General features: G+C 28.2%; 5 protein-coding genes across 10 annotated transcripts; 3 read left to right on the top strand and 2 right to left on the bottom strand.

The window, feature by feature from the left end:
* The first annotated feature begins 174 nt into the window (after positions 1-174).
* Myo61F (unconventional myosin 61F) lies at positions 175-6,635 on the top strand. 3 transcript variants are annotated; one of them, XM_035869724.2, is made up of 20 exons: positions 175-313; positions 1,534-1,738; positions 1,894-2,009; positions 2,098-2,168; positions 2,260-2,468; positions 2,550-2,732; positions 2,816-3,022; positions 3,094-3,356; positions 3,456-3,625; positions 3,704-3,858; positions 3,937-4,065; positions 4,188-4,341; positions 4,434-4,665; positions 4,747-4,977; positions 5,059-5,218; positions 5,291-5,536; positions 5,615-5,830; positions 6,009-6,109; positions 6,194-6,296; positions 6,382-6,635. In XM_035869724.2, exons 2-20 carry the CDS (start codon positions 1,547-1,549, stop codon positions 6,394-6,396), a joined length of 3,153 nt encoding a protein of 1,050 aa, XP_035725617.1. In that variant the 5' UTR covers positions 175-313; positions 1,534-1,546; the 3' UTR covers positions 6,397-6,635. The 3 variants fall into 3 exon arrangements, with proteins under 3 accessions (XP_035725617.1, XP_085518333.1, XP_035725618.1); XM_035869725.2 differs by lacking the exon at positions 175-313 and adding an exon at positions 673-847; XM_085662207.1 differs by lacking the exons at positions 6,009-6,109; positions 6,194-6,296; positions 6,382-6,635 and having other exon boundaries at positions 5,622-5,765.
* Positions 6,636-6,639: 4 nt separating this feature from the next.
* On the bottom strand, positions 6,640-7,475 carry LOC118443179 (uncharacterized). Its single transcript, XM_035869731.2, has 2 exons — positions 7,083-7,475; positions 6,640-6,944 (listed from the first exon to the last, which is right to left on the bottom strand). Exons 1-2 carry the CDS (start codon positions 7,180-7,182, stop codon positions 6,778-6,780), a joined length of 267 nt encoding a protein of 88 aa, XP_035725624.1. The 5' UTR covers positions 7,183-7,475; the 3' UTR covers positions 6,640-6,777.
* Positions 7,476-7,670: 195 nt separating this feature from the next.
* On the top strand, positions 7,671-11,772 carry dock (SH2/SH3 adaptor protein dock). Its single transcript, XM_035869319.2, has 4 exons — positions 7,671-8,163; positions 9,259-9,516; positions 9,895-10,832; positions 10,918-11,772. The coding sequence occupies exons 2-4, from the start codon at positions 9,498-9,500 to the stop codon at positions 11,137-11,139; spliced, it is 1,179 nt and encodes a 392-aa protein (XP_035725212.1). The 5' UTR covers positions 7,671-8,163; positions 9,259-9,497; the 3' UTR covers positions 11,140-11,772.
* A 100-nt stretch (positions 11,773-11,872) lies between these two features.
* On the bottom strand, positions 11,873-15,527 carry drongo (Arf GTPase activating protein drongo). Of its 3 annotated transcripts, XM_035869315.2 has the most exons (7): positions 15,509-15,527; positions 14,553-14,814; positions 13,202-13,713; positions 12,906-13,100; positions 12,657-12,833; positions 12,271-12,398; positions 11,873-12,157 (listed from the first exon to the last, which is right to left on the bottom strand). In XM_035869315.2, exons 2-7 carry the CDS (start codon positions 14,714-14,716, stop codon positions 12,104-12,106), a joined length of 1,230 nt encoding a protein of 409 aa, XP_035725208.1. In that variant the 5' UTR covers positions 14,717-14,814; positions 15,509-15,527; the 3' UTR covers positions 11,873-12,103. The 3 variants fall into 3 exon arrangements, with proteins under 3 accessions (XP_035725208.1, XP_035725211.1, XP_085518248.1); XM_035869318.2 differs by lacking the exon at positions 15,509-15,527 and having other exon boundaries at positions 14,560-14,702; XM_085662122.1 differs by lacking the exons at positions 14,553-14,814; positions 15,509-15,527 and adding an exon at positions 14,238-14,513.
* A 616-nt stretch (positions 15,528-16,143) lies between these two features.
* On the top strand, positions 16,144-23,603 carry Dp1 (satellite-binding protein 1 Dp1). Of its 2 annotated transcripts, XM_035869271.2 has the most exons (23): positions 16,144-16,228; positions 16,351-16,419; positions 17,697-17,896; positions 17,999-18,214; positions 18,309-18,515; positions 18,592-18,807; positions 18,893-19,076; positions 19,172-19,486; positions 19,557-19,666; positions 19,825-19,981; positions 20,085-20,260; positions 20,330-20,461; positions 20,539-20,685; positions 21,164-21,322; positions 21,409-21,543; positions 21,612-21,830; positions 21,936-22,071; positions 22,165-22,313; positions 22,385-22,513; positions 22,594-22,704; positions 22,797-22,994; positions 23,069-23,287; positions 23,367-23,603. In XM_035869271.2, the coding sequence occupies exons 3-23, from the start codon at positions 17,738-17,740 to the stop codon at positions 23,601-23,603; spliced, it is 3,711 nt and encodes a 1,236-aa protein (XP_035725164.1). In that variant the 5' UTR covers positions 16,144-16,228; positions 16,351-16,419; positions 17,697-17,737. The 2 variants fall into 2 exon arrangements, with proteins under 2 accessions (XP_035725164.1, XP_035725165.1); XM_035869272.2 differs by lacking the exons at positions 16,144-16,228; positions 16,351-16,419 and adding an exon at positions 16,636-16,793.
* The last annotated feature ends 856 nt before the right edge of the window (positions 23,604-24,459 follow it).

Genomic DNA, 24,459 nt, shown 5'->3' with positions numbered 1-24,459 from the left:
AATCAATCGTCTCGTAATTTAAATCGTCTTTCATTCGAGTTATGCAAAGTTAGCGTTGGAGGATCGGTATAACAATAAATGAATCATAAATAAATTAGCACTGTTGTTTACAACGATATATGCGGTAGGATGTAGGAAAAATCAACGTCTCTTGTTGCCAGGGTGAAAAAATCGAGGGGGGAAGAGAGAGGGGATGAGATAAGTCTCACGATGAACGAAAGATGTGCATCGTTCTGTTGTTATAGTTCAGAAGTTAATCTTAAGAAACGGTTGCAAGTATTTGGATCAGCAAGGATTATCATTGAATAGAAAGGTTCGTTACAATTTAACAATACACTGATACGATAAATAATAAACAAATTCAAATCATGAATTAAAAAAAATGCAAAAGTAAACTGTTCTTTTATGAATTTTTTTCTTCTTTTTAACTTCATATTTGAAAAATTTATCGGAGAGGTATCTCAATGATTTTCTTTATAGATTTTTTATTAAACATGTAATGTTTGTAAATGTTTTGATTATATGCAAGTCAATATCAAAGTAATACGAAACCGATTATTAAAGTTGACAAATATCGATCGAAAGTTTCACTCTCAAAGGTGAGCGGCCACGTATTTCTCTATCTTATCTATTCGAAGCCGACATTAAACTTAGTGCAATAACGCATATACACAGTACGTATGACAATTGCCAACTATACAGAAAACTAATAGTATATTCACGCTTGTTATTCTATATGTGGTATTTAAGAAATTACTTAGATTTTGTATACTGGGATTAATCGAAGCAAAATTGCGATAAAAAAATAACGAAAGTAAATTAAGAAAATTTCTTATTGAAAAATTCGGTAAACTATAATTTTTTTACTTTATAATTTTTTTTTTACTATGTATCTTGATTTCTGTATAATTAAATATTGGAGAGAAAATATAGAAATAATGAAATTTGTGTTTTATAACGAGATATCTTTTCAATATATTAACATGAAATATTGTTGATTTAACGATATTATCTAATCGATTTTTACAAAGAAGCTATTAACAGTATCGGAGTTTTCTTTTAGTTGTAACGATATCTAATCGGTAACATTATCGCTCGTAATTTCACGAGGTCGAACAAAAGCTCATGTGCTTCAATAGATCGATTTACTATATATTCTTTATAAAATAAATTAAATAATTGTTGTGGTATATGAATAAACTTATATATATATATATATATATATATATATATATATATATATATACATATACATATGTATATTATGTAATAATATTATATATATATATACATATACATATATATATATATATACATATACATATATATATATATATACATATACATATATATATATATACATATACATATATATATATATACATATACATATATATATAATTATTCCATGAAATCTGATTTATATTGTTTTTAATTTTACTATATTATTTACTATATTACGTTCGAGTATTCGAATTTTTTTTAAATGAATTAAATTATTAAAATTTTAATAGAAAAATAATATTTTATTAGAAAAAAAAACACTATGGGCACGTCAATTTATGATAAAAAATCAGCCATGCTTAGAACAAATTGGACAATATCAAAAATGATGGAACGAGGATTACATGATCGTGATCGCGTTGGTCTTCAAGATTTTATTCTTCTCGAGGACTTTCAAAGTGAATCTGCATTTATTGATAATCTTCGCAAAAGATTTAAGGAAGATCTTATCTATGTAAGTCTCTCTCAATCTCTCTCTATCTTTCACAAATTCAACTTGATATATGTATATTATAGTAAATTAAAAAAAAAATATTTCAAATTAAATTTAAAAAAGATGAAAAATTAAAAATATTTTGTTATTATAAAAATTGATTTTTGTTTTTTTAGACGTACATCGGACAAGTATTGGTTTCTGTTAATCCTTATAAAAAGCTCCCTATTTATGATACTGACTCTATACAATATTACCATAAAAGACATTTTTTTGAAGCCCCACCGCATATGTAAGAATTAATTAAGCATTAATTAAATATAATAATTAGCGTTAAAAAATATAAAATTACTTGTAGTTTCTAATATTTTTCTTTACAGTTTTGCATTAACTGATACTGCTTATCAATCTCTAATTCAAGAGAATCATGATCAATGCATTCTCATTTCAGGTATTAATATTTCTTTCGTAACTTTAATAAACTTGAATAATCTGTGATATAATACGAATATTAAATATTAAATTAATAATTTTTTATATAGGTGAATCTGGTTCTGGAAAAACAGAAGCATCGAAGAAAATATTGGAATTTATAGCCATCGGAACTGGATATAAAAAGGAGGTAGAAGAAGTGAATAAGAAATTAATCGGTAGTAATCCGGTACTTGAGGCATTTGGTAATGCGAAAACCAATCGTAACGATAATTCATCACGTTTTGGCAAATACATGGATATGCAGTTTAGCAAATATGTATATTGAAATATTGACATAATTTTTTTAAAAATTAAAAAAGTTTTAAAGAAATTATCGAATGATTTTGACGAATTTTAGGGAGATCCAATCGGTGGAAATATTTTAAATTATCTTTTAGAGAAATCACGTGTGGTACATCAATTCCCAGGTGAACGTAATTTTCATATATTTTATCAACTTTTGACTGGAGCTGATGAAGAAACTCTTAACAAACTTTCTCTCCAACGTAACTTGGACGCTTACGTTTATTTAAGTAATGGGGTATGCAAATTTTTATACATACTTATATTTAAAAAGATTTATTTGTAATTTTGATAATATTCCACTTTGTTATCAAAACATAGACAAAAGATTCTGTGAATACTATCGATGATATCAATCAGTACAATGAAGTAATAAAAGCTTTACAAACTATGGAAATAACAGATGAAGAACAAAATTGCTTATTTGCCATAGTTGCATCCGTGTTACATCTGGGAAACATTGGTTTTACAGAAGAAAATGGACTTGCAAAGATATTACACTTTAACTCTATCAATACAATTTGTAGTGTAAGTATGTAATAATAAATATATAATTGTTACTATGGGTATTAGAGATATTACACATTTTTGCCAAATAGTTATTAGGTTGCAGTGTAAACAATTTGATCAAGGCTTTAACTCATCGTACTATAGATGCACAAGGTGACATTGTAATCTCTCCATTAAATAGAGAATTAGCAATATATGCTCGAGATGCATTGGCAAAAGCTATGTATGATAGATTATTTACATGGCTCATCAATAGATTAAATAAATCATTACAACGACCTATGAATCTAAAAAATTATGTGGTCATAGGAATACTTGATATTTATGGATTTGAAATTTTTCAAAAAAACAGGTGTATAGACAACAGATAGAAATTAATTAATTCATTTCCATATTTGTAAACAATAAACAATATTATTTAATACTCTATATTTAAATTTTTTTTATGTAGTTTTGAACAATTTTGCATCAATTTTTGCAATGAAAAACTACAACAATTATTTATACAACTCACTTTAAAATCAGAGCAAGAAGAATATTTGAGAGAAGGTATTACTTGGGAAAACATTCAATACTTTAATAACAAAGTTATATGTGATTTAATAGAGGAAACACATAAAGGTATTATCTGTTTAATATTTGTTACAATACCTACATATTTACTTTGGATTACTTATTCCATTATTGACATGATTTTAGGAATAATAGCTTTCTTGGATGAAGAATGTTTACGTCCAGGGGATCCAACAGATATAAGTTTTCTTGAAAAATTAAATAAACGTTTACATAGCCATCCACACTATATAAGTCACATAAAAGCAGACATTAAGACACAGAAGATAATGGGTCGAGATGTATGAAGATAGTAATTGAATTATTTTTTATTTTTACTACAAAATGTAATAGTTCAAAATATTTTACCATTTTTTTAGGAATTTCGTTTAATACATTATGCTGGAGAAGTAACATATAATGTACGTGGATTCCTTGAAAAAAATAATGATTTATTATTTAGAGATTTACGTGAAGTAATGTCTCAAACAAAAAATATAATCACAAAGGTTTGTATGTATTCCAAATATATTGAAATTTACTCCAGAAAAATATTCTATTTGAATGATATACAATAATTATAGTATACAAGTATACAATAATTACTATACAATAATTATATATATTTCAGGCTACATTTAACTTGAAAAATGTAATTAGTAGAAAACGACCAGAAACTGCTATAACTCAATTTAAGAATAGTTTAAATAATCTCATGGAAATATTAATAGGCAAAGAACCTTCTTATATCAGATGCATCAAACCTAATGATTTCAAATTGCCTAGTATGTAAAATAATAATAATACACGCATGCACGCGCGCGCGTCCATTATATTCACTTTTTATTTGTCTATTATATTCACTTTTTTATGATAGGTCGATTTGACGATAAGATTGTATTACATCAAGTTAAATATCTCGGTTTAATGGAAAATTTACGAGTGAGACGTGCTGGTTTTGCTTATAGAAAATTATATGCACAATTCTTAGATCGTTATAAGTCCCTCTGTCCAGAGACTTGGCCACATTACCGTGGCCCAGCTAAAGAAGGAGTACAAGTGCTTGTCTATTATCTAAAATATGAACCTGATGAATATAGAATGGGCAAGTAAGAAAAATCATATTGCTTTATATTTTTACATATTATATTTTTTATGTACATGTTTTAATGTTCTTCTACACATTTTAGTACAAAGTTGTTTATAAGATTCCCTAAGACATTATTTGAAACAGAAGATGCATTTCAAATAAAGAAACATGAAATTGCTACAATAATTCAAAATAAATGGAGATCTATACTTACTCGACGAAAATTTTTAAAAATAAGAGAAAATATAATAGTATTACAAAAATATATTCGTAGATGGCTTGCACAGCGTGAAGCAAAAAAAAGACGTCAAGCTGTAATTTCTATACGCAAGTAATTAGCTAAAATCATAAATTAAATTATATTAAAAACTTACATACCTGTCATAAATATTTAATTATATAATTTGAATAGATTTATTAAAGGGTTTATTACAAGGAATGGTCCACCAACTGTAGAAAATATGATTTTTAAAGAATTGGCAAAATCACAATGGCTTCTCAAACTTTCCATGAATCTTCCTGAAAGTTTTTTAAATCCTGAATGGCCACCATGTCCATCATCTTGTCAAGAAGTAAGTATTCTGTATAGGGTCACAAACAAGTAAACTAATAATTATAATCTTAACTTACTAATTATATATTAGGCTTCAAAATATCTAAAAGTAATGCATAAAAGGTGGATGGCACGAAACTATAGGTTAGCCTTAACACAAAAGGAAAAAACACAATTTGAATTAAAAGTTCTTGCTGAAATTCTATTTAAGAATAAGAAAAAGTCATATCCAATGAGTATAGGTCCAAAATTTCGAATTAACCGGCTAAATGAAGAACAGAAAGCATTAATTAAAAATATTACTAATTCGATTCTTACAACTAATGAAAAAATTGAGGTATGAAATAATATAAATACTAATACTTTTATTTATTAAATAACATTCACTTAATAAAGAATATATTTTTTTTTTAAGTATATAGCTCCAGTAATTAAATATGATAGACATGGATATAAAACTCGAGATAGAATTTTATTGTTAACTAAACAAGCAGTATATATACTAAACATAAAAAAAACATTAAAACTAAAACATCGATTACCTTATGAACATATAGATGAACTTGTCGTTACCGGAGAATCAGATAATCTTTTAATTTTGCGAATATCACCTAATCTTAAAAAAGACAAGGTTTGTTATATCATTAGATGGAAAAAATTTAATTTTATATACATATATATATAACATAGCTGGTCACTGGATAAAGCTAGCAATAAAACTACTAGTTCGCAATGTATTAAGAAATAGAAGTACGTAATATTTGTTACAAAATATATATCACTAATGTATTTTGACTCATTTAATACAGGGGGATCTAATATTAGAAGTATCATTTATAATAGAAACAGTAACAAAAATAATTAATATTACAAATAATCAAAAGATGTTAAAAATAATTAATGCTGATACGTAAGTATATCAAAAAAGTATAAATACATTTGTATTTGTGCATATACTAAAAAATAAAAAATAATGTTTATAAATTTTTTATAGAACTTTTCATAAGTTAATAAATGGTAAAGAAGGTGTTATTGAATTCAAGATGGGAAATGCACCAGCGATTATTAAAAACCAAGAAAGTGGTCATCTCTTAGTGGTAAATTGTACTTTATATAATATATAAAAAAAGAATGTATATTAAATTAATATATAAAATAATCTATATCATTTATTTGTTACAGATTGCTTCTCAATAGTATTTGGATTAAAAGAGATAATATATAATATATATGAGTTTATGCATAAATCCCTGAATAAACCTCATATTTCCTAAAATTAAAAAATATATATTAAAGACATCTTGCGTAATTAATAAATCAAAAACAATTATATTTTTAAATTGCTATTAAAAAAATATTTATTGATAATTATATGATATTTCCATGTACATTATTGTTCTTATCAATCTGTTATCATAACAGTAAAACGTTTAAACTATATCAATCTATTTTTTATATACAAGTTTATATTGAACCACAATTCAAAGCATGATGATAAAATGTTAAATTAAGTCATTGATTACATTAAATGAACTTGTAATCACGATTTTGATACTACATGTAATATGCGAGTAATAATTAAGTTTTCTGCTTAATTTGTTTATCCTTTTTTGTAAGAGATTTCTTCCCTTCCAAAGCCCTTTCTCTAAGCTCATCTTCTATAGCATTATTCACAGTCTTAGTAATTATCTTCTTCAATTTATGTACTTCTTTAAATTTTGCGTTTTTAGGTTGAATAGGTGCATCTTAATAAAAAAAAATTAACATGTTCTAAACTACGTATTATTTTTTATAAAAAAAATTAATATATTACTAAATAATCACATATTGCAAAAGAATTACATTATTATTGTTCGAATAAATCTTAACAATTCTGAACTTACTTCCGCGACGTCGTATTGTAGGTCTCTTCTTTTGTTTGTTCGCTTTTGTCTTAGCCGATGGCGGAAGTTTTGTTTTAACTTTTAATTTTCCTTGTGGCATATTAAATTTGTTTATATTTTAAATAGCTCACAATACACAATGAACGCACGTGTTGTTCACTAATTACAATAGCACGAATAAGTGAACTACACACAACATAACCGCACAATCGAACAAAGTACGCATTTATATAAATGAATCACATAATTGATTCAAATTAGCGCACAAAGAGTATCAGATTTAAATTATTTTTGATTTAATTTAGTAGTTTATTGATATAAATATTATATATGTATTTATATAAATAATTTCTGGAAATAATATATATCTATTTCGCGTAAAACGATATAAAATATTAAAAGAATATTTTAGAATCTTAAAAATAGTCACATAAAATAAATTGTCGTTATTGGTTAAATATTATCAGACATGAACAGAGTTTATCCAATCATAGTTCATTAATTCGATGCAATTCGGTCGCCCTCTATATAGAATGTTAGTAGTAAAAATAAGAACCATCGTGTGGCGCTACTGTCGCATTTGTCAATAGAGGATTGAGAGTCAATCTCGGCTACCCGAACATAGATTTGGTGTTTCTGTACCGAGGGTGGGTCTGTCCTTTTTTTGCGGGAGGGGCCGCATAAACTAATTGAAGCGGAGGAATCGGTAAAGCATTAGATATTCGTGTCTACCATCGGTAAGGTATAAGGTTCTAACCACAGAAGAAGGTTCTATGGTTCAACAGAAAAAGTTGTAGCCCTCCTATGCGGTGCGGTGTTCGTAGAAAAACAGTAACGATCAACATCGTTCAGTGGATGGAGTTTTGTACGGTCCTCGGAATCATTCCCTGATTCCTTGTACCCTCGTCATCCTATTCGACGACCCCTCTCCCTCCCTTTTTCTCTTTCCCTAAAGTTTAATCCTACATACGCTGTATTTCGTTCTTGTTCATGGCTGTAGGCCGGAGTGGGGGAAAACAATCCGTGTAACAAACGTCGATTTTAGGATCTGTATGCAGGAATATGTCAAGTTTAAAAATCGGTAAGTCGATGAAATCGCACGAAAAGAGTTATGATGATTTAACGATTTTTCACGATGTAGACAATTTTACGCGAATTAACGTTATTTTGTATATTGTGAAATCCTTTCGTAATTTATTATTTATAAGAATTATGGTTATATATACATGTATATACATACATACATACATACATACTTACATACATACATACATATATACATACATATATATATACATACATACATACATACATACATACATACATACATACATACATACATACGTACATACATACATCATACATATACATACACACAAAATTTTCATTATGCTTCAATAATTTTGCACCTGTCGACCTCTGTTGAAACAGTTAGTACAAACTTATTTTTCGTATTTCTTCTCTTTTAATTTAAATTTTATTTTAATTAAAATGTATACCATTTTTTAATAAATAAACGATTTAAATATTATGAATTACATACTGTAAATTTTTGTGTGTACTGTGTGCATTTTCAAACCTTAGATATGTATAAATTCATTTTATTTAACTACCCAACATTTATTTTATGATAAATTGGTTATCCTTCCTAAAAAAATTTTAATGTACATGTTTGAATCAGATACATTTTTATAGTATATATTTATAATTTATAATATAATCAATGTTTCTATTATCAAATTTAGAAATGTGCTTATTATATCAACATATTAATTTCATTTTTAGAAATTTAGTTGTACAATATTGCCTTGTCTATGCACGTAATAAATCTTTTATCTTCAGAGTAAATTTTATTTATTGCAATTAAAATATAAATATACTTGGAAAGTCATAAGAAATTATATGTATATATGAAAGCATCTTAAATTATTTCTATCTTAATTGATATTACTGCAAAACATTGTAAATCTTTGTAATATATATATAAAATATAATTCATTGCTATAGACGCATGCTTTATAATAAATAAAATATATATATTTAATAAGCAAATCGTATGTATTATATAAGTCGTATCTCTAAGTGAAAGTTATATTTTCATTAATAAAAATTATAATTTTTGTAATTTCTTATTTGTAATTTCAAGATAATAATTGTTATTTTATTTCCTTCAAAGTGTGGTAATGCGCTTGCTTGCCCTACCCGCAAGAACGATGGAGTCTGAACAAAGAGATCACCAAGTTTACCATCAATAAACAAAAAAGCTGAGGAATGAATGCCTGCTGCACATACGTCACCAACATAGTACAAGCAGAATTACAAACAATTCGAATAGTACATCTGTAGCAGCTACTCATAGCACAGTTTAATACACATATACACACTTTATATACATACCTTCCCCCCTTTTCGCACATGGCAGCCATGAAGCATGGTACGTTTTCATTCTTGTATGCATTGCTTTATTTGTACATTTATTTTTTGTTGCTTTATATTAGGAAAGATTTTATGTAAATATATTTGAATAAAAATGTGTATTATTTGATCATAATGTTTAATTTACATAAGAATTATATTGATAATAATCTTGTTTATCGATATATTTGATTCTAGTCTTTTATTTTTTGCTAAAAATCGAATTTATTATTAGTATAGTACATGGCTTTATTTTTACTACATTATCCTAAGTAAGTTCTAGTAATATTTGATAAATTTTGTAAAAACAGATTTTATTTTATTTTGTAAAGGCAAATTTTTATTATACTTTTATTTAATAAGTTTATATTAAAATAATTTTCATAATACATTTTAGGCAAAACAAGTCAAGACGACGTGTGTTACGTTGTCGCCAAGTACGACTATGGAGCACAAGGAGCTCAAGAATTGGATCTGCGTAAAAACGAGCGCTACTTATTGCTCGATGATTCCAAGCACTGGTGGAGAGTACAAAGTGCTAGAGGACAAGCTGGTTATGTGCCAAGCAACTATGTTAAAAAAGAAAAACCATCCCTTTTTGACAGTATTAAGAAGAAAGTTAAAAAGGGCTCTGGCTCTAAAACATTACCATCTAGTAATTCACCTTCTCGTGCTGTAGAGTCACCAATTATGGCTAGACGCTTACCAGCTGATCCAAGCGAAGCAATAGGTACTGCTGTTGTTAAATATAACTATCAAGCGCAGCAAACAGATGAATTATCACTTGTCAAAGGCACCAGAATTCTAATACTTGAGAAAAGCAATGATGGCTGGTGGAGAGGTCAAAGTGGTACTCAGGCTGGGTGGTTCCCATCTAATTATACTCAAGAAGAAGGAGACGCTGATGATACTCTTCATACATATGCTATGGCAGAAAATGTTCTTGATATTGTAGTTGCATTATATTCATTTTCTTCAAACAATGATCAAGAGCTATCTTTTGAAAAAGGTGATCGCTTGGAGATTCTCGATCGTCCTCCAGCAGATCCTGAGTGGTACAAAGCAAGGAATAGTCAAGGGCAAATTGGCCTTGTACCACGTAATTATCTTCAAGAACTCAGTGAATATCTAACACAACCATACCGCGATCGTGGCGTAACGAGTAATGAAATTAGTGCAAATGATTCTCTCGAACGAAGACCTGATCCAGGCGATAGACCACATCTTGTTGGAAAACCTTGGTATTATGGCAATATTACAAGATCGCAGTGTGATACTTTGCTCAATCAGCATGGTCACGATGGTGACTTCTTAATCAGAGATAGTGAAACTAATGTAAATATAAAACCTTATGATCATTTTTTACAATAATGAATATAAAAAAAGTGTTGAAAATAATTGCTATTCACTTGTGTTTTAGATGGGAGATTATTCTGTATCCTTAAAAGCTCCAGGACGTAATAAGCATTTTAGGGTACATGTAGAAGGAGCATTGTATTGCATTGGCCAGAGAAAGTTCCACACATTAGATCAGTTGGTAGATCATTATCAACGAGCACCTATTTATACCAACAAGCAAGGCGAGAAATTATATCTGGTGCGTCCTTTACCAAAAGGCAATCCTAGCAGTAATGGTTGCTAGATGAATTCGTGCCATGCAAAAGTCCATGCGCTTTGAGATGTATCACTTCGATACGCGATGCCTGCCTAGTAATATCAATATCATACAGCTCGTATGTTTATACATAATGATTAACATAATTGGTCAACTCATGTATTAGAGATTCTTGATTGTTTCTCCATTTATACTGATAAATAATTTATTATTCTAAGTAATTGCCATTAGCAGTTCTTACACTTGTTGGAGCTTCCAAACTCTGCAGAAGAAAAAAAAATATCATATGGCAGTTGTGACATTTGACTAGTTGATAAAAGGCTTCTTATATCCACGTGTGATTGTACAATAACACCACCGACCATGTTATTATGATTAATAATATATCATATAACTACACATAATATAGACTGCAAGAATAATGATCAAATAACAATTATCGTGCAATTACGAACTATTAAGTGGATCTCTACACATCATCTATTGGTATTAAATTACGACAAAGACAACGTGTTCATTTGTGATTTTGTATTTATTACAAGTTTTTAAATAAACCGTATTTAAGTGTGTGCCAGGTAATATATATATACATATACATATATTACCGTTCCATTGCTTATTTTGAGTATACCCTTGTTGGATTTTGTACTTTATTGCTTTATCACATCATAAATAAATGATTAATTATATTTATATAAAACCACAAAGAACCAATCTTATATTAGGGTTGTTTTTTTTTTGGTTCAGTGAGTATTATAAATTTAGTAACAAAGCTTATCTTTATTAAACATGTACATTATAGTCACATAAATAAAAGTATTACTTTAGTTATACAAATAAGAGATTGGTGCTCCTAAGAATAAAAGCTAGTAACGCTAATAGTCAGTAAGGTCACATATAAACAATCTTCCTAATCTAAAGTTTTTGTTTCAATATTTTAGTACTTTGCATTATTTGTTCGTAGCTCTATTAAAAATTTATGTTCGCATAATCATAAGAAAGGATTTTTAGAATTTCTTGTCATAGTGCTTATACCTGTGCCCACCTGAAACAATGTTTTTAGACTTTACAATATAGAAATATAGGAAATTAATTTGTGTAGTAAGCAAAATAAATTTAACAATGTAAGAGTTAAAGAGTAGAAAACTGATTACTTGCCATAAACGGATTCGCGTGATATGCTGGAACAGTTGGTTGCCAAACTCTATTCGTTAGTGGTGGTGTTAACTGACTAAATTGAACAGTATCTCTGTTATTAGCTGAGTCTATGCCCATCCATTGTGAATCTGCATTTTAAGATAAATTTTATTTATGCAAATTAAATAATATCAATATATTATAATATGTTATTTGAATATCAATACTACTTGGATCATTTGATATTACAAGAAACTATTACATAAAATGTGATCAAAACGATCGAATAATCATACACACACACACACATTCAATGACTTTTAAATAAGTTAATAATAATAACGAAATAAATACCTTTCCATATATTGTATGATACTCTAAAAGTATATTTTCATTTTAAAACTTACCATTATTTACAGGAAATTGCACTTGTTTGAATGGATTAATTGGATTACACAAAGAGTTCTCTGGCTGCATATTATTATTTATCACATTAACAGATGGTCGCCACACATCAGTACTCGTAAATGGATTTGAAATTACATGTGTTGTTTGATTATCTGCATTCCATATAGAATTTGTTGCTGAAACACAAAGCATTGTTTATATTTCTTTTATTTTATATACAATTTATATAAATTTGTAAATATTCTTACTATTGAAATTGTTAGCATTCCATGTTGATGTTAATATTTTTGTTGTTTCTTCTTTCTGTTGTGTTTGTTTCATCAAAAAATCTAAGTCTTTGAGTGCCGCATAACGATCTTCTGATGGAGGCACTTTAGTTCCATTCATATTTGCCGTTAGCAAATTTCCTCCACTCATGTTAAGTGTAGTTGACATATCTGTATCTATAAATAAAATAAACTTATTAAAATTTTTCTAATAATTATGAATGAAATTTTTACTGTTAATATGTTTATTTAAATTAAAGTAAATAAAATAGACATACTTTTAGGAGTATTGAAAACAGGATTATTGTCAAAATTAGCAAAAAATGGCTGAGGTGTAACCGATTGATTCAGCCTATTGACAGGCACTGTGGTATGAAAAGGTTCAGGAACATTACTAAAATCAGCTACAAAGTCTGATGTAAAATTATTGGTACTAGCTGGTTCTGAATTCTTGATTTTTTGTGCCACTACCGGCAATGTAGTAGATGTCCCAGAAAGAGGAACCCGTGGAATGCTGGTTTGTTTCATAGACTGGGATTGTTGAGTAGAATTTTGATTTGCTACGGACGGATCTAAATAATACCTCTTTAATTCGTATTTTGCGTTCATTAGATCTTTCATTTTTTGTTCATCTTTAATATCTGAATATAATGGTGAATTTGAGTTCATTAAACCTAACCATATTCTTGCACAACATTCGTTACCACGTTCTTTTATAAAATCTATTTCCTCTTGAGTAAATGTTGCCATGGTAATTGATTTTACTCTATGCGGTGGTGTCAAACCTCGTCTGTGGAAAGGTGCAAAAATACAACTTTTTAACGAAGATCAATCTTGAATTAATGTTAAGAACATAATTTCATCATCTTGTTTTACATTGTACACAAAAAAATATATATATTCCCTATTGGCAACATGCCACTTTTATATATTCTTTATTTTATTCCGTAAAGCTTTTATTTTTAGAAGATATAAATTTTAATACGTTATGAAAATTGTTATTTAAATTAATAGATTAAATATACCGAATGTATGTTTTTAAAAAAAAATTGTCTATAATTAGATAATACATATTCTTATCTACAAAAAAATATAATAATAGAGATATTTGTTAATAATTATTTTCAATATACTTGTCAAAGATACAAAATTTAACAACGCTTATTTTAATTTCTAGTTTCTTGGATAAAAAGAAACTACTGATACTTATGCAAAAAAAAATGTATAATGCACATTTATAAACTATGCATTTGTATCAATGATGCTATACTTATCAACTGAGAAGATATCATTTGGTCAATTTCGAACATGTACCTTATCTACATCCATTTCAGAAAATGAGTTAAGAGTTATTTGCATCCAATGGCAAGAGCATTTCTTTTAATTATCTAACAAAGATCAGAAAAAGGGATAATAAGAACGACATATTCGTGAAAAATAAATGATAGAGTGCCGAGCATTGTGGAGAAAAAATGCTGGTGTCGCAATCCGTTATCCGGAAGGAGAAGCGATAAACCAAAGAGGACAGAAAGATATAGAAATCACAATGGAATGCGTTATCAAATAATATTAATTCGTAGAAATAATGGGCCAAGCGAGTATAATAACTTCTAGGAAACATGTACTTACAGCATACCAGAGCAAGATGTACAGACGAAGGAACCGATTGTCATGTTGACGTAAGTTGGTCCTCGTTGATGGCAGTCGAAACATTCTTTGTTTCCCGGAAGCGAAACCAGTTCGCGTAATATCTTTAAATTTTTCTCGTCTTGTTTTTTCTTAGCAGATGCCATCGTACGAAATGCTACGTCGTAAAGTTCGTAGACTCGCAGAGAACAATATCACAAATCCTCTCGCGTTGCGTTTACGGAACTTAAGGCCATCACACAAGCTGTTCCATTACAAACGGATAGAGAGAGAGAGAGAGAGAGAGAGAGAGAGAGAGAGAGAGAGAGAAAGAGAGAGAGAGAGAGAGAGAGAGAGAGAGAGAGAGAGAGAGAGAGAGAGAGAGAGAGAGAGAGAGAGAGAGAGAGAGAGAGAGAGAGAGAGAGATATCTGCACATGCATAAGAGTACATGACCAATCGGAGATCTCACATACGGACGCCATTTTTGGCAGATGCATAAAAGCATTGCATGGAGATACCGATTGGCGTATACATTTGTGCGTTTAAACTCTTATGTTAAGCTTACATGCTAGAGTATGATAGTTGTAAAATACGTGTGTGTGTCTATATATATATATTTACTCAATTGCAATGAATGTTGTATTACGAAACATGATTTGAATAATAAGCATTAGGGAAAAGATCTTTTGAGGTCATGGAAAAATATTTTTGATTCGATTATATATACATATTATATACATATAAATAAGACAATTAATATATTAAAATTTACTGTCATATATAATTCAAATATAACATTTTCTTTAAATAATTTTCAATAGAAGATTGAACTTACGTAATTCTGAACATGTTATAGACGAATTAATCAAGAAGTAATATAAAGAATAAAATACAAGAATAAAAACTACAATAATACATTTTATAGGAAATTTTGGGATACGTTCACTTACATAATTACCTTTTTCTATGTTTAACCGTTGTTAATAATAGTTAATTGAAAAAATCGAACAATTTTCAAACCATTGAAATTTAAACGTAATGTCAAGGTCTAAATCAAGGTCAAAAGCAAAAGAAATTAAAGTTTCGATCTAATAAATGAATAGTGATCCGTGGTATTATAAATTTTATAGTTAATAACGATTCGTTCATGAGCTAATGCATTGATAGAACTGGCTTCTTTTTCCACCAATAATAGTTACATTGTAACAAACAAATAATAAAACAATAAAGCAAGATGTATTAAGTAATTTTCAAGTAAAAAGTATACATATAATGAATACTTCGTTATTTACGAAAAATAAATGTATAATACTTTTTATATAGTTCTATTTCTGTAATGTCTGTGTAATTGATCAAAGGAATTTAAAAGAAATGAGAATGTTTCGCGCTTCTCCTATTATGATTGGTTAGTGTAAGTTAATTGATCACTGTTATTGGTCACAAGAAAATGATACTTTCGAGCTACTTATATAGTTTAAATTAATTTTAATAAATTCAATTAAATATCTGTAAATTATAATTGGTCATCGATAACATTTCTTCGTTCTTATTGGTCAGAAAGTGTAATAGCACAACGGAATGTGTAAAAAGACTACGACTAATGCGATGGTAGAATTTTTGCATGCAGGCAACATTTGAGCATTTACCTGATTTTACTACATTTCACTTTACGTGACCGGTAAGGAACGTTGTAGATTTTTTGCTTCTGAAAAATCATTTACCAAGCATTAATTTAATTATATATATTATATATATTATACTATTTCATATTTAACATTCATCGATCTTGGGATGTTTCAGGCAGATCATCGGTAAACTGGCTAGCTAATACACGTTTATTACTTGGCCGGACTTTTCGATTACGGTAGAGTAAGTACACTTTTCTTGATATTATTCATTTCTTATATGTATGAACATAGGTCAGTCTAATTTTAACAATGGTAAGTTGAGAACTGGAGTTTTATGTAATAAATAGAAAATATTTCGTTTCGTAATTCAGAATAAGATTCTTCAAATATACGTATGGAAAGAGGTTAGTGAAGTCGTGACGTGTCAGGTGAATACTTCATTCCATATGGTGGTTAGTTCTTCAACCTCTGATTGTTGACATGCTGCTTTTTATCTCGAGTTAATTTATTTAATCTTCCTTCGAAAAAGTATCTTTCTTTTAACGTTTAAAAAAAAGGAATACCAAAAAAACATATTATGCACAGATCTCTATAGATTTATCTATAATTATCAAGGTAATATTTCAATATAATAAGCATGCTATAGATTTGGAATATTAATCTTTTTTGTCTTTTTAATTTATCTTCAAAAGTCGCCATTGGATTTTAGATTTTTATTATTTTATATATTTATATTTAATTTCAGTCAAATTTCATTTTTTGTTCATGTTTTTTTTATTGGTGAAATTGCTTTCTTATAATATATGTAATCTATATTTCTTTGCTTTGTTTAATTAATAAAATAATTAATAAATCAGGGATTTATTAATTAATAAATCTTTAAAAAAACAATATAAGTTATATCTTGATTAATCTCTTTTCATTTTGTATTTAAGAAGTATATAAAAATATATCCTAAGAAAATATTCGTGTATATAAAATTAATATATTAATTAACTGGATTATCTATGATGATTTTAATAAAAGACGAAAGTAATAAATTATTTAATGATTTTTTATTAGTTCTATTATGTTTCTTATTACTTTTCACAAAATTTATGTTATAACATAAATAATTTTATAAAGTAATTATAACATAAAATATTTTTACACGTATGATATAAATATAAAACTTACTGAAGATATTAGTTTATGTTTTTTGAAATAATGATAACGAAAATAAATATTAAGGTGTCTATATAATAATAAAGTAACTATGATTCAAAAAGTATTAATTACGGAGATAAATCGATTTTATTTTAATATTTGATTACTGATCATATTTCTGTATTTTATTGGTATTTATATATCTTTTGTTATTTTTAAAATATATAGATACAAATATATCTTTTAAATAAAATAAAGTATATACAAATTAAAAAGCATTGGTGTATATATTATAATTACTTGTTTCATTATTATTCGAAGAAATCTTTGATCAAATTTATGTTATCGTTCATTGATTATTTTGTTTTATAGTGCTACTGTAAGGACTTGGCACGAAACAGGACAATCGCAATATGCAGCAGCAATCAGTAATGGAAGAGGGAATGGACTATGAGCCACCAACCTACGATGAAACATTCCCAGTTCTCCCAGAATCAGCTTCAAGCATTGGGAGATTAAATAGTTTCTCTTTAAATAATAATATGCAACTTGGGCGTATAACGATTACCCAGGTATTTTTTTAATGAATTATAAACTACGAATCATCGTAAATAGCTAATTCTGTTCTATATGGTTCTATTTAAATTATTATTTCTTTTTTGTTTATTTTATAGATATTTCGCGTACCAGGTGAGGAACGTAAATTTGATCATAGTGATAAATTTGGAGAACGTGAATCGATTCGAACATGTAAAGCAATCATGAAGGAGACAGATACTATTATCGAAATAGCAACTTCGAAAGATCAGTCTCTTACATTCCTAATCACTGGTAAACAAAGTCAAGTTTTGGAGGCAAAACGACGAATCTTAACAACATTTCAAACTCAAGTATAATTTTTAATTTCACTTAAATTTGTTAGAAATATGATTTAGTAGTCTTAGTTTATCTATTAATTTATACTTTTATAATTATTTATTCCAGGCAAGTAAACAAATAAATATTCTGAAGGATCATCATCGGTGGATTCTTGGAAAACAAGGGCAAAGGCTTAAAGATCTTGAAAAAACAACTGCAACAAAAATTAATGTACCAGGCGTTCAAGATCAATCAGACATAATAACAATTACAGGAACTAAAGATGGAATAGAAAAAGCTGAACATGAAATCAGAGTTATTTCTGATGAACAGGTAGTTATGTAATTCCACAGATCTTTTGAAACGTTATATGTGTTTATATATAATATACATTATATTAATATTTTAGTCTAGAAAAGCTTTTGAAAGGATAACTATGCCAAAAATTTATCATCCTTTCATATATGGTGCACATAATGAAAACTTAAATGCAATGATGAATGAAACTGGTGCTCGCATTAATATTCCTCCGCCCTCTGTACAAAATGATGAAATAACTATAGCTGGAGAAAAGGAAGGTGTTTTATTGGCTAAACAAAAAATAGAACATATTTATAAAGATATGGTATATTATTATAAATATAAATATTTATTTTTTGCCTCTTATACTTATTAGTTCAATATTAATCTTTATTACATTTCTAACTTAGGAGAGAAGATGTACAACAGTTTCAGTTGAAGTTCCCAAATCACAACATAAATATGTTATTGGACCTCGTGGTAGTACTATAGCTGAAATTTTACAATTAACTGGTGTAAGTGTTGAAATGCCAGCTCCGGATTCTGCAACAGGAACAATTACTCTCAGAGGTCCACAAGAAAAATTAGGACAAGGTAAGATAATTATTAAATCCTCATGTTAACAACTATGTAATTTGTATATTTATAATTCTTAGTTTTTCGTATTATAATTTTATTATTTTTTATAGCACTAGATAAAGTTTATGAAAAAGCTAACAGCGTACGAACGGCTGGAGTAGAAGCTCCTGTTTGGCTACACAAGTACATAATTGGAAGGAAAGGTGTAAACATAAAAAAAGTTACACAAGAAATGCCTAAAGTAAACGTAGAATTTACTGGTAAAGAGGATAAAATAAAAATTGAAGGTCCTCCAGAAGAAGTTGAAAAGGCACAAAATGAACTTCAACTTATGGTTAATGACCTCATGTCAAAACTTACATTCACAGAATTAAATGTTGATCCTAGATTCTATAAACACATAATTGGTAAAAATGGATGTAATGGTAAGAATTTTACTTTTTTCTGTTGCTTTTTTGTTATTATGTAATATTGAAATAAATCTATATTTTCCAGTAAATCGTGTTAAAGAAGGTACAGGTGTCGTAATCAACATTTCTGAAAATGATGGTAGTAATGTAATTCGTATTGAAGGCAACGTTGCAGGTGTAATGAAAGCCAAAACGGTTAGTGTGTGTGTGTGTGTGTGTGTGTGTGTGTGTGTGTGTGTGTGTGTGTGTGTGTGTGTGTGTGTGTGTGTGTGTACATGCCACATATTCTTTTACATTGGTAATTATTTTATTAAAATTTATTTATGAACTTTTATTATATCTTAATTGTTTAGGAACTCTTGGAGATGATTAAGAAATTAGAGAACGAAAACGAAAAAGATGTTGTAATAGATCATCGTTTTTATCGCAGTATTATCGGCAATAAAGGAGATAATATTAAAGAGATTAGAGATAAATTTAATCAAGTACAAATTGTAATTCCTAGTCCAGGTATTCAATATTATTTACTTATTTTACTTATTCCTTTATTTTAACATATAATCTTTAAATTAAATATGTTGGAAATTTATTATATATAAGTTCTTTTTTCTAGGCGAGAAAGGGGATATTGTTAAAATTAGGGGACCCAAAGAAGATGTTGATAAGTGCCATAAATATTTGATGAGACTTGTGAAAGAATTGAATGAAAACAATCATGTATTAGAAGTTCCCATTTTCAAACAATTTCATAAATTTGTAATTGGAAAGGGTGGTGTTAATATCAAGAAGGTAAGCAAGGAAGAAAAAAAGGCAATGTAACTTTAATTCTTTTTTATATTACGTCATGATGTTATTTAGATACGAGAAGAAACGCAAACGAAAATTGATTTACCTGCGGAAGGTGAAAAAAGTGATGTTATTACCATTACTGGAAAGAAAGAAAACGTGGAAAAAGCTAAAGAAATGATACAAAAGATACAAAATGAAATGGTATATATTATAAGAATATAAAAACGCAAAAGTTGAATAATATTGTTAACATTTCATATAATTTTTTTGTTTATTAGGCAAATATTGTGATCGATGAAATAACAATACCACCAAAGTTCTATAATTTCTTAATTGGAACTGGCGGTAAATTAATACATTCTATTATGGAAGATTGTGGTGGTGTAACAATTAAATTTCCTACTGCTGAAAGCAGAAGTGATAAGGTAAACAAATAACTTTGAATAAATATTAGAAATGTAAGTTGTTTTTTTTAAATCAATGCATGCAATTTTCTAGGTATGTAACAAAGGTACAAACAAATGTTTCATACAAAATTAAAAGGTTTCGAGGAACACATCAGATTGATTAATTGAGCAGATTTTTTATAATTTGTTTGAACACTTCTTCTGTCAAGGTATTTTTTTCTCAATAATATTTTGTAAATTTTTATTAAAACTATTTTAAAAAGTCATATTGAAACGAAATATTTTTTATCGTAATTAATTTGCACAAAAGAAATGTTCCAAAATAATATAAGAGTAAATTTATTGTTTGAATTATAAAATACTAATTATTGTGTCACTCAAACCATTTAATTTTGTGTAACATATATTTTTATATTTGTATTAAATATAAAAAAATATATACAATAATAAAAATGCACAAATGTGAAAAAGAATAAAATTATTATATTTTAATTAGGTGAGTATCAGAGGTCCAAAAGAGGACGTAGAGAAAGCAAAACAACAATTGTTAGAACTCACTAATGAGAAACAACTTACGAGTTATTCTGTTGAAGTTCGTGCCAAAATTCAACATCACAAATTTCTTATTGGAAAAAATGGTGCCAATATCAAGAAGGTAATACTCTCAAGCAGATATTAGGTGTAATACTTATAATTTAAAAATCAAAATAATCTCTGTACATAAATAATTTTTTTTATTAGATAAGAGAATCTACAGGTGCTCGTATTATTTTTCCAACTGAAGAAGATCAAGACAAGGAAGTTATTACTATTATGGGTAAAAAAGAGGCTGTAGAGAAAGCTAAAGTTGAATTGGAAGCAAATATCAGCGAAATTGTAAGATTTTATCAATACTTTTTAATAACATACTTAAAATTTCTAAATAATATTTTTTGTTGTTATAGGATAACATTACTGAGGGTGAAATACACATTGACCCTAAACATCATAGACATTTTGTAGCAAGAAGAGGAGGTGTTTTGCATCGTATTGCTGACGAATGTGGTGGTGTACAAATTTCTTTTCCAAGAGCAGGTGTTGATAGCGATCGCGTAATTCTTAAGGGATCACATGAATGTATTGAAGCAGCAAAACAACGAATGCAAGAAATTGTTCGAGAATTAGTAAGTTGTAACATAACTTTATACATTTCTTAAAGTTATTATTCATTATAAAAGACATTGTAAATGAAAAATGGATCTTTCGAAGAATATGTTAAATTTTTGCAGGAATCCATGGTAACAGTAAACTGCATAATACCTCAAAAACATCATCGTACTGTAATGGGAGCTAAAGGCCACAAAGTTCAAACTATTGTGTCTGAATATGACGTGCAAATTAAATTCCCTGATCGTGATATATTTGGTAAAAATATTTAAATATTTGTTTTAAATGAATATAAGCATAATTAAATATAAATACACATTATATTACATATATTATTAAATAATTTGATAGAGAAACATCACATTACTGAAAAAATAGATGGTGAGGATGGAGAACTTTCAGACGTTCTTGTATGTAATATAATTCGTATTACTGGACAACCAGAAAATGTAGCTGCTGCTAAACAAGCACTACTCGATCTTGTACCTATAACAATCGAGGTTAGTATTTTTTAAATAACCTTCAAAAAAATTTCTTTGATAATCATATAATAAAAATTTGTCATTTTCAGGTACCAGTACCATTTAATTTTCATCGTTCGATTATTGGTCAAAAAGGTCGTGATGTACGAGAATTAATGAATATGTATGATGTTCGTATTATGTTATCACCTGCAGAAGAAAAACTTGATTATATAAAGGTATATTCTTCGTAAATATATTCAAACAATTCCTTATATAATTTTAAATTATCGGTATTAACATAAAAATCATTAATCAGATTTCTGGAACACCATCATGTGTTGAAAATGCAAAACAAGCAATTCTTGAAAAGTGTAAATCTCTGGAAGCTGATCGTCAGGAGAGAGCACTTAAATCTTTTGAGTTAAAGGTATTTAATATATTTATTCGTAATCAATGTTTGTGTCTTTCTCATATTATTATTAAATACAAAAAAAATTTTAACATGTTACTTATTTTTAGATCGAAATTGATCCAGAATACCATCCGAAAATAATAGGTCGTAAAGGGGCCGTTATTAGCAAAATACGTAGTGATCATGATGTTCAAATAAATTTCCCTCGCAAAGGTAATCCAGAAGAGCATATCATTACTATTACTGGTTATGAAAAAAATGCTTATAGTGCGCGTGATGATATAACAAAAATAGTTAATGAATTGGTAAGACTAAATCATGTTGATAAATAATAAACTTAATGAAAGTAAATTTTATTATCAGATATTATTTTTTGTAGAATCGATTAACAAAAGAAGAGGTACATATAAATGCTGCTGTACATTCACGCTTAATTGGTTCAAAAGGCAGAAATATTCGTAAAATAATGGACGAATACAAAGTGGATATTAAATTTCCACGAAAAACTGATCCTGACCCTAATATTGTTACAATAAAGGGAGCAGAAGAAAATGTTGCTCAAGCTAAGGATCATCTTCTAAACTTAGAAGAAGAATACGTATGTATTCTGCATTTTATATTTTTAAATATAATATTGATAATAGTAGACATAGATTAATTTATATTTTTAATTCTAGATGCAAGATGTATTAGAAAATGAATATCGCGAAAATCTTCGTACACCTCACCACTATGATGGAGGTTTAACTAATAATGTAAGTGAGTCTGGTTTTATTGTGAAAGGGGGTCCTTGGGAACAGCAAAGGCAACAGAATGCTCCAAATACTGCGAGTGTTGAAGAGTTTCCACAATTTGCTGGATATTCTCATGTACCAATTGTAGCTCCTGATGGTCCTTGGGGTGTTAAACGTTAAGAATTATTTCTAGAAAATCATTGTAAGGTAATTTTCCTCTGACAAACAGTATAAAAGTATATACGCCCTCCTGGGTGATTCCCTATTCCATTACTGATGTTGCTGCATACGACCTGGCCACTCTATTGGACTTTGACACTGGTTTGCTACATAACGTTTGACGATGATGTTTATATTTACAATTCACACACCAATGTCCTATGTATCTGTAACTGCAATGCAAGACATTATAATTTTGTTGCCACGTTAGCATATACATTGAGATACAGGAAGCACATGATTTTATACACAATGAAATGTGTAGCCTTGTAACTATTTTGTTGATATGCCTTTCAGGTACAGATATGTTGTACTTAAGGCTGTGGGTTCTTAGAAGGTAGTCTTTTGTGTATTATATAATTCTCAGATTGTCTATTCATTTAGATTGTGTGAGTGAGCTTTTCACTCTGTCTGGCATAATATTTTGTTAATTTATTTATATTTTTGTATATAAATTGCTTCTTTTTGTTGTGTTAAACTTTAATGAAATCAATTTTAAACCACATCATGATATTAGAAACTATGGAAAAATACATGCGTATCAAGAAGCTTTAAGGTCTTTCTAAGGAAAACGTTCCTAGATCTTATTGTAATTTCATACTTTGTTACCTAGTTGATAGGGTTGCTCTCTGCATCCCTAAATTCCGATATATTATACAAAAAGTTAATGAGAGAGAATGTAACACTACTCTAACTGGTTTTGCTTAAAAGCTTTAAAGATAATATTGTGCGTTGGAGGAACAATCTTTAGAAAGCCTTGACACGCACGTGCGCTCTTTTATAGCCACTGAAATATGAGATGCAGAATCGCCGTTGT

The sequence above is a fragment of the Vespa mandarinia genome, chromosome 17, assembly GCF_050613455.1.
Source record: "Vespa mandarinia isolate Hongniang chromosome 17, ASM5061345v1, whole genome shotgun sequence".
NCBI lineage: Eukaryota > Metazoa > Arthropoda > Insecta > Hymenoptera > Vespidae > Vespa > Vespa mandarinia.
The sequence above is the reverse complement of the archived record's forward strand: the minus strand, read 5'-3'. Positions and strand labels throughout refer to the sequence as shown.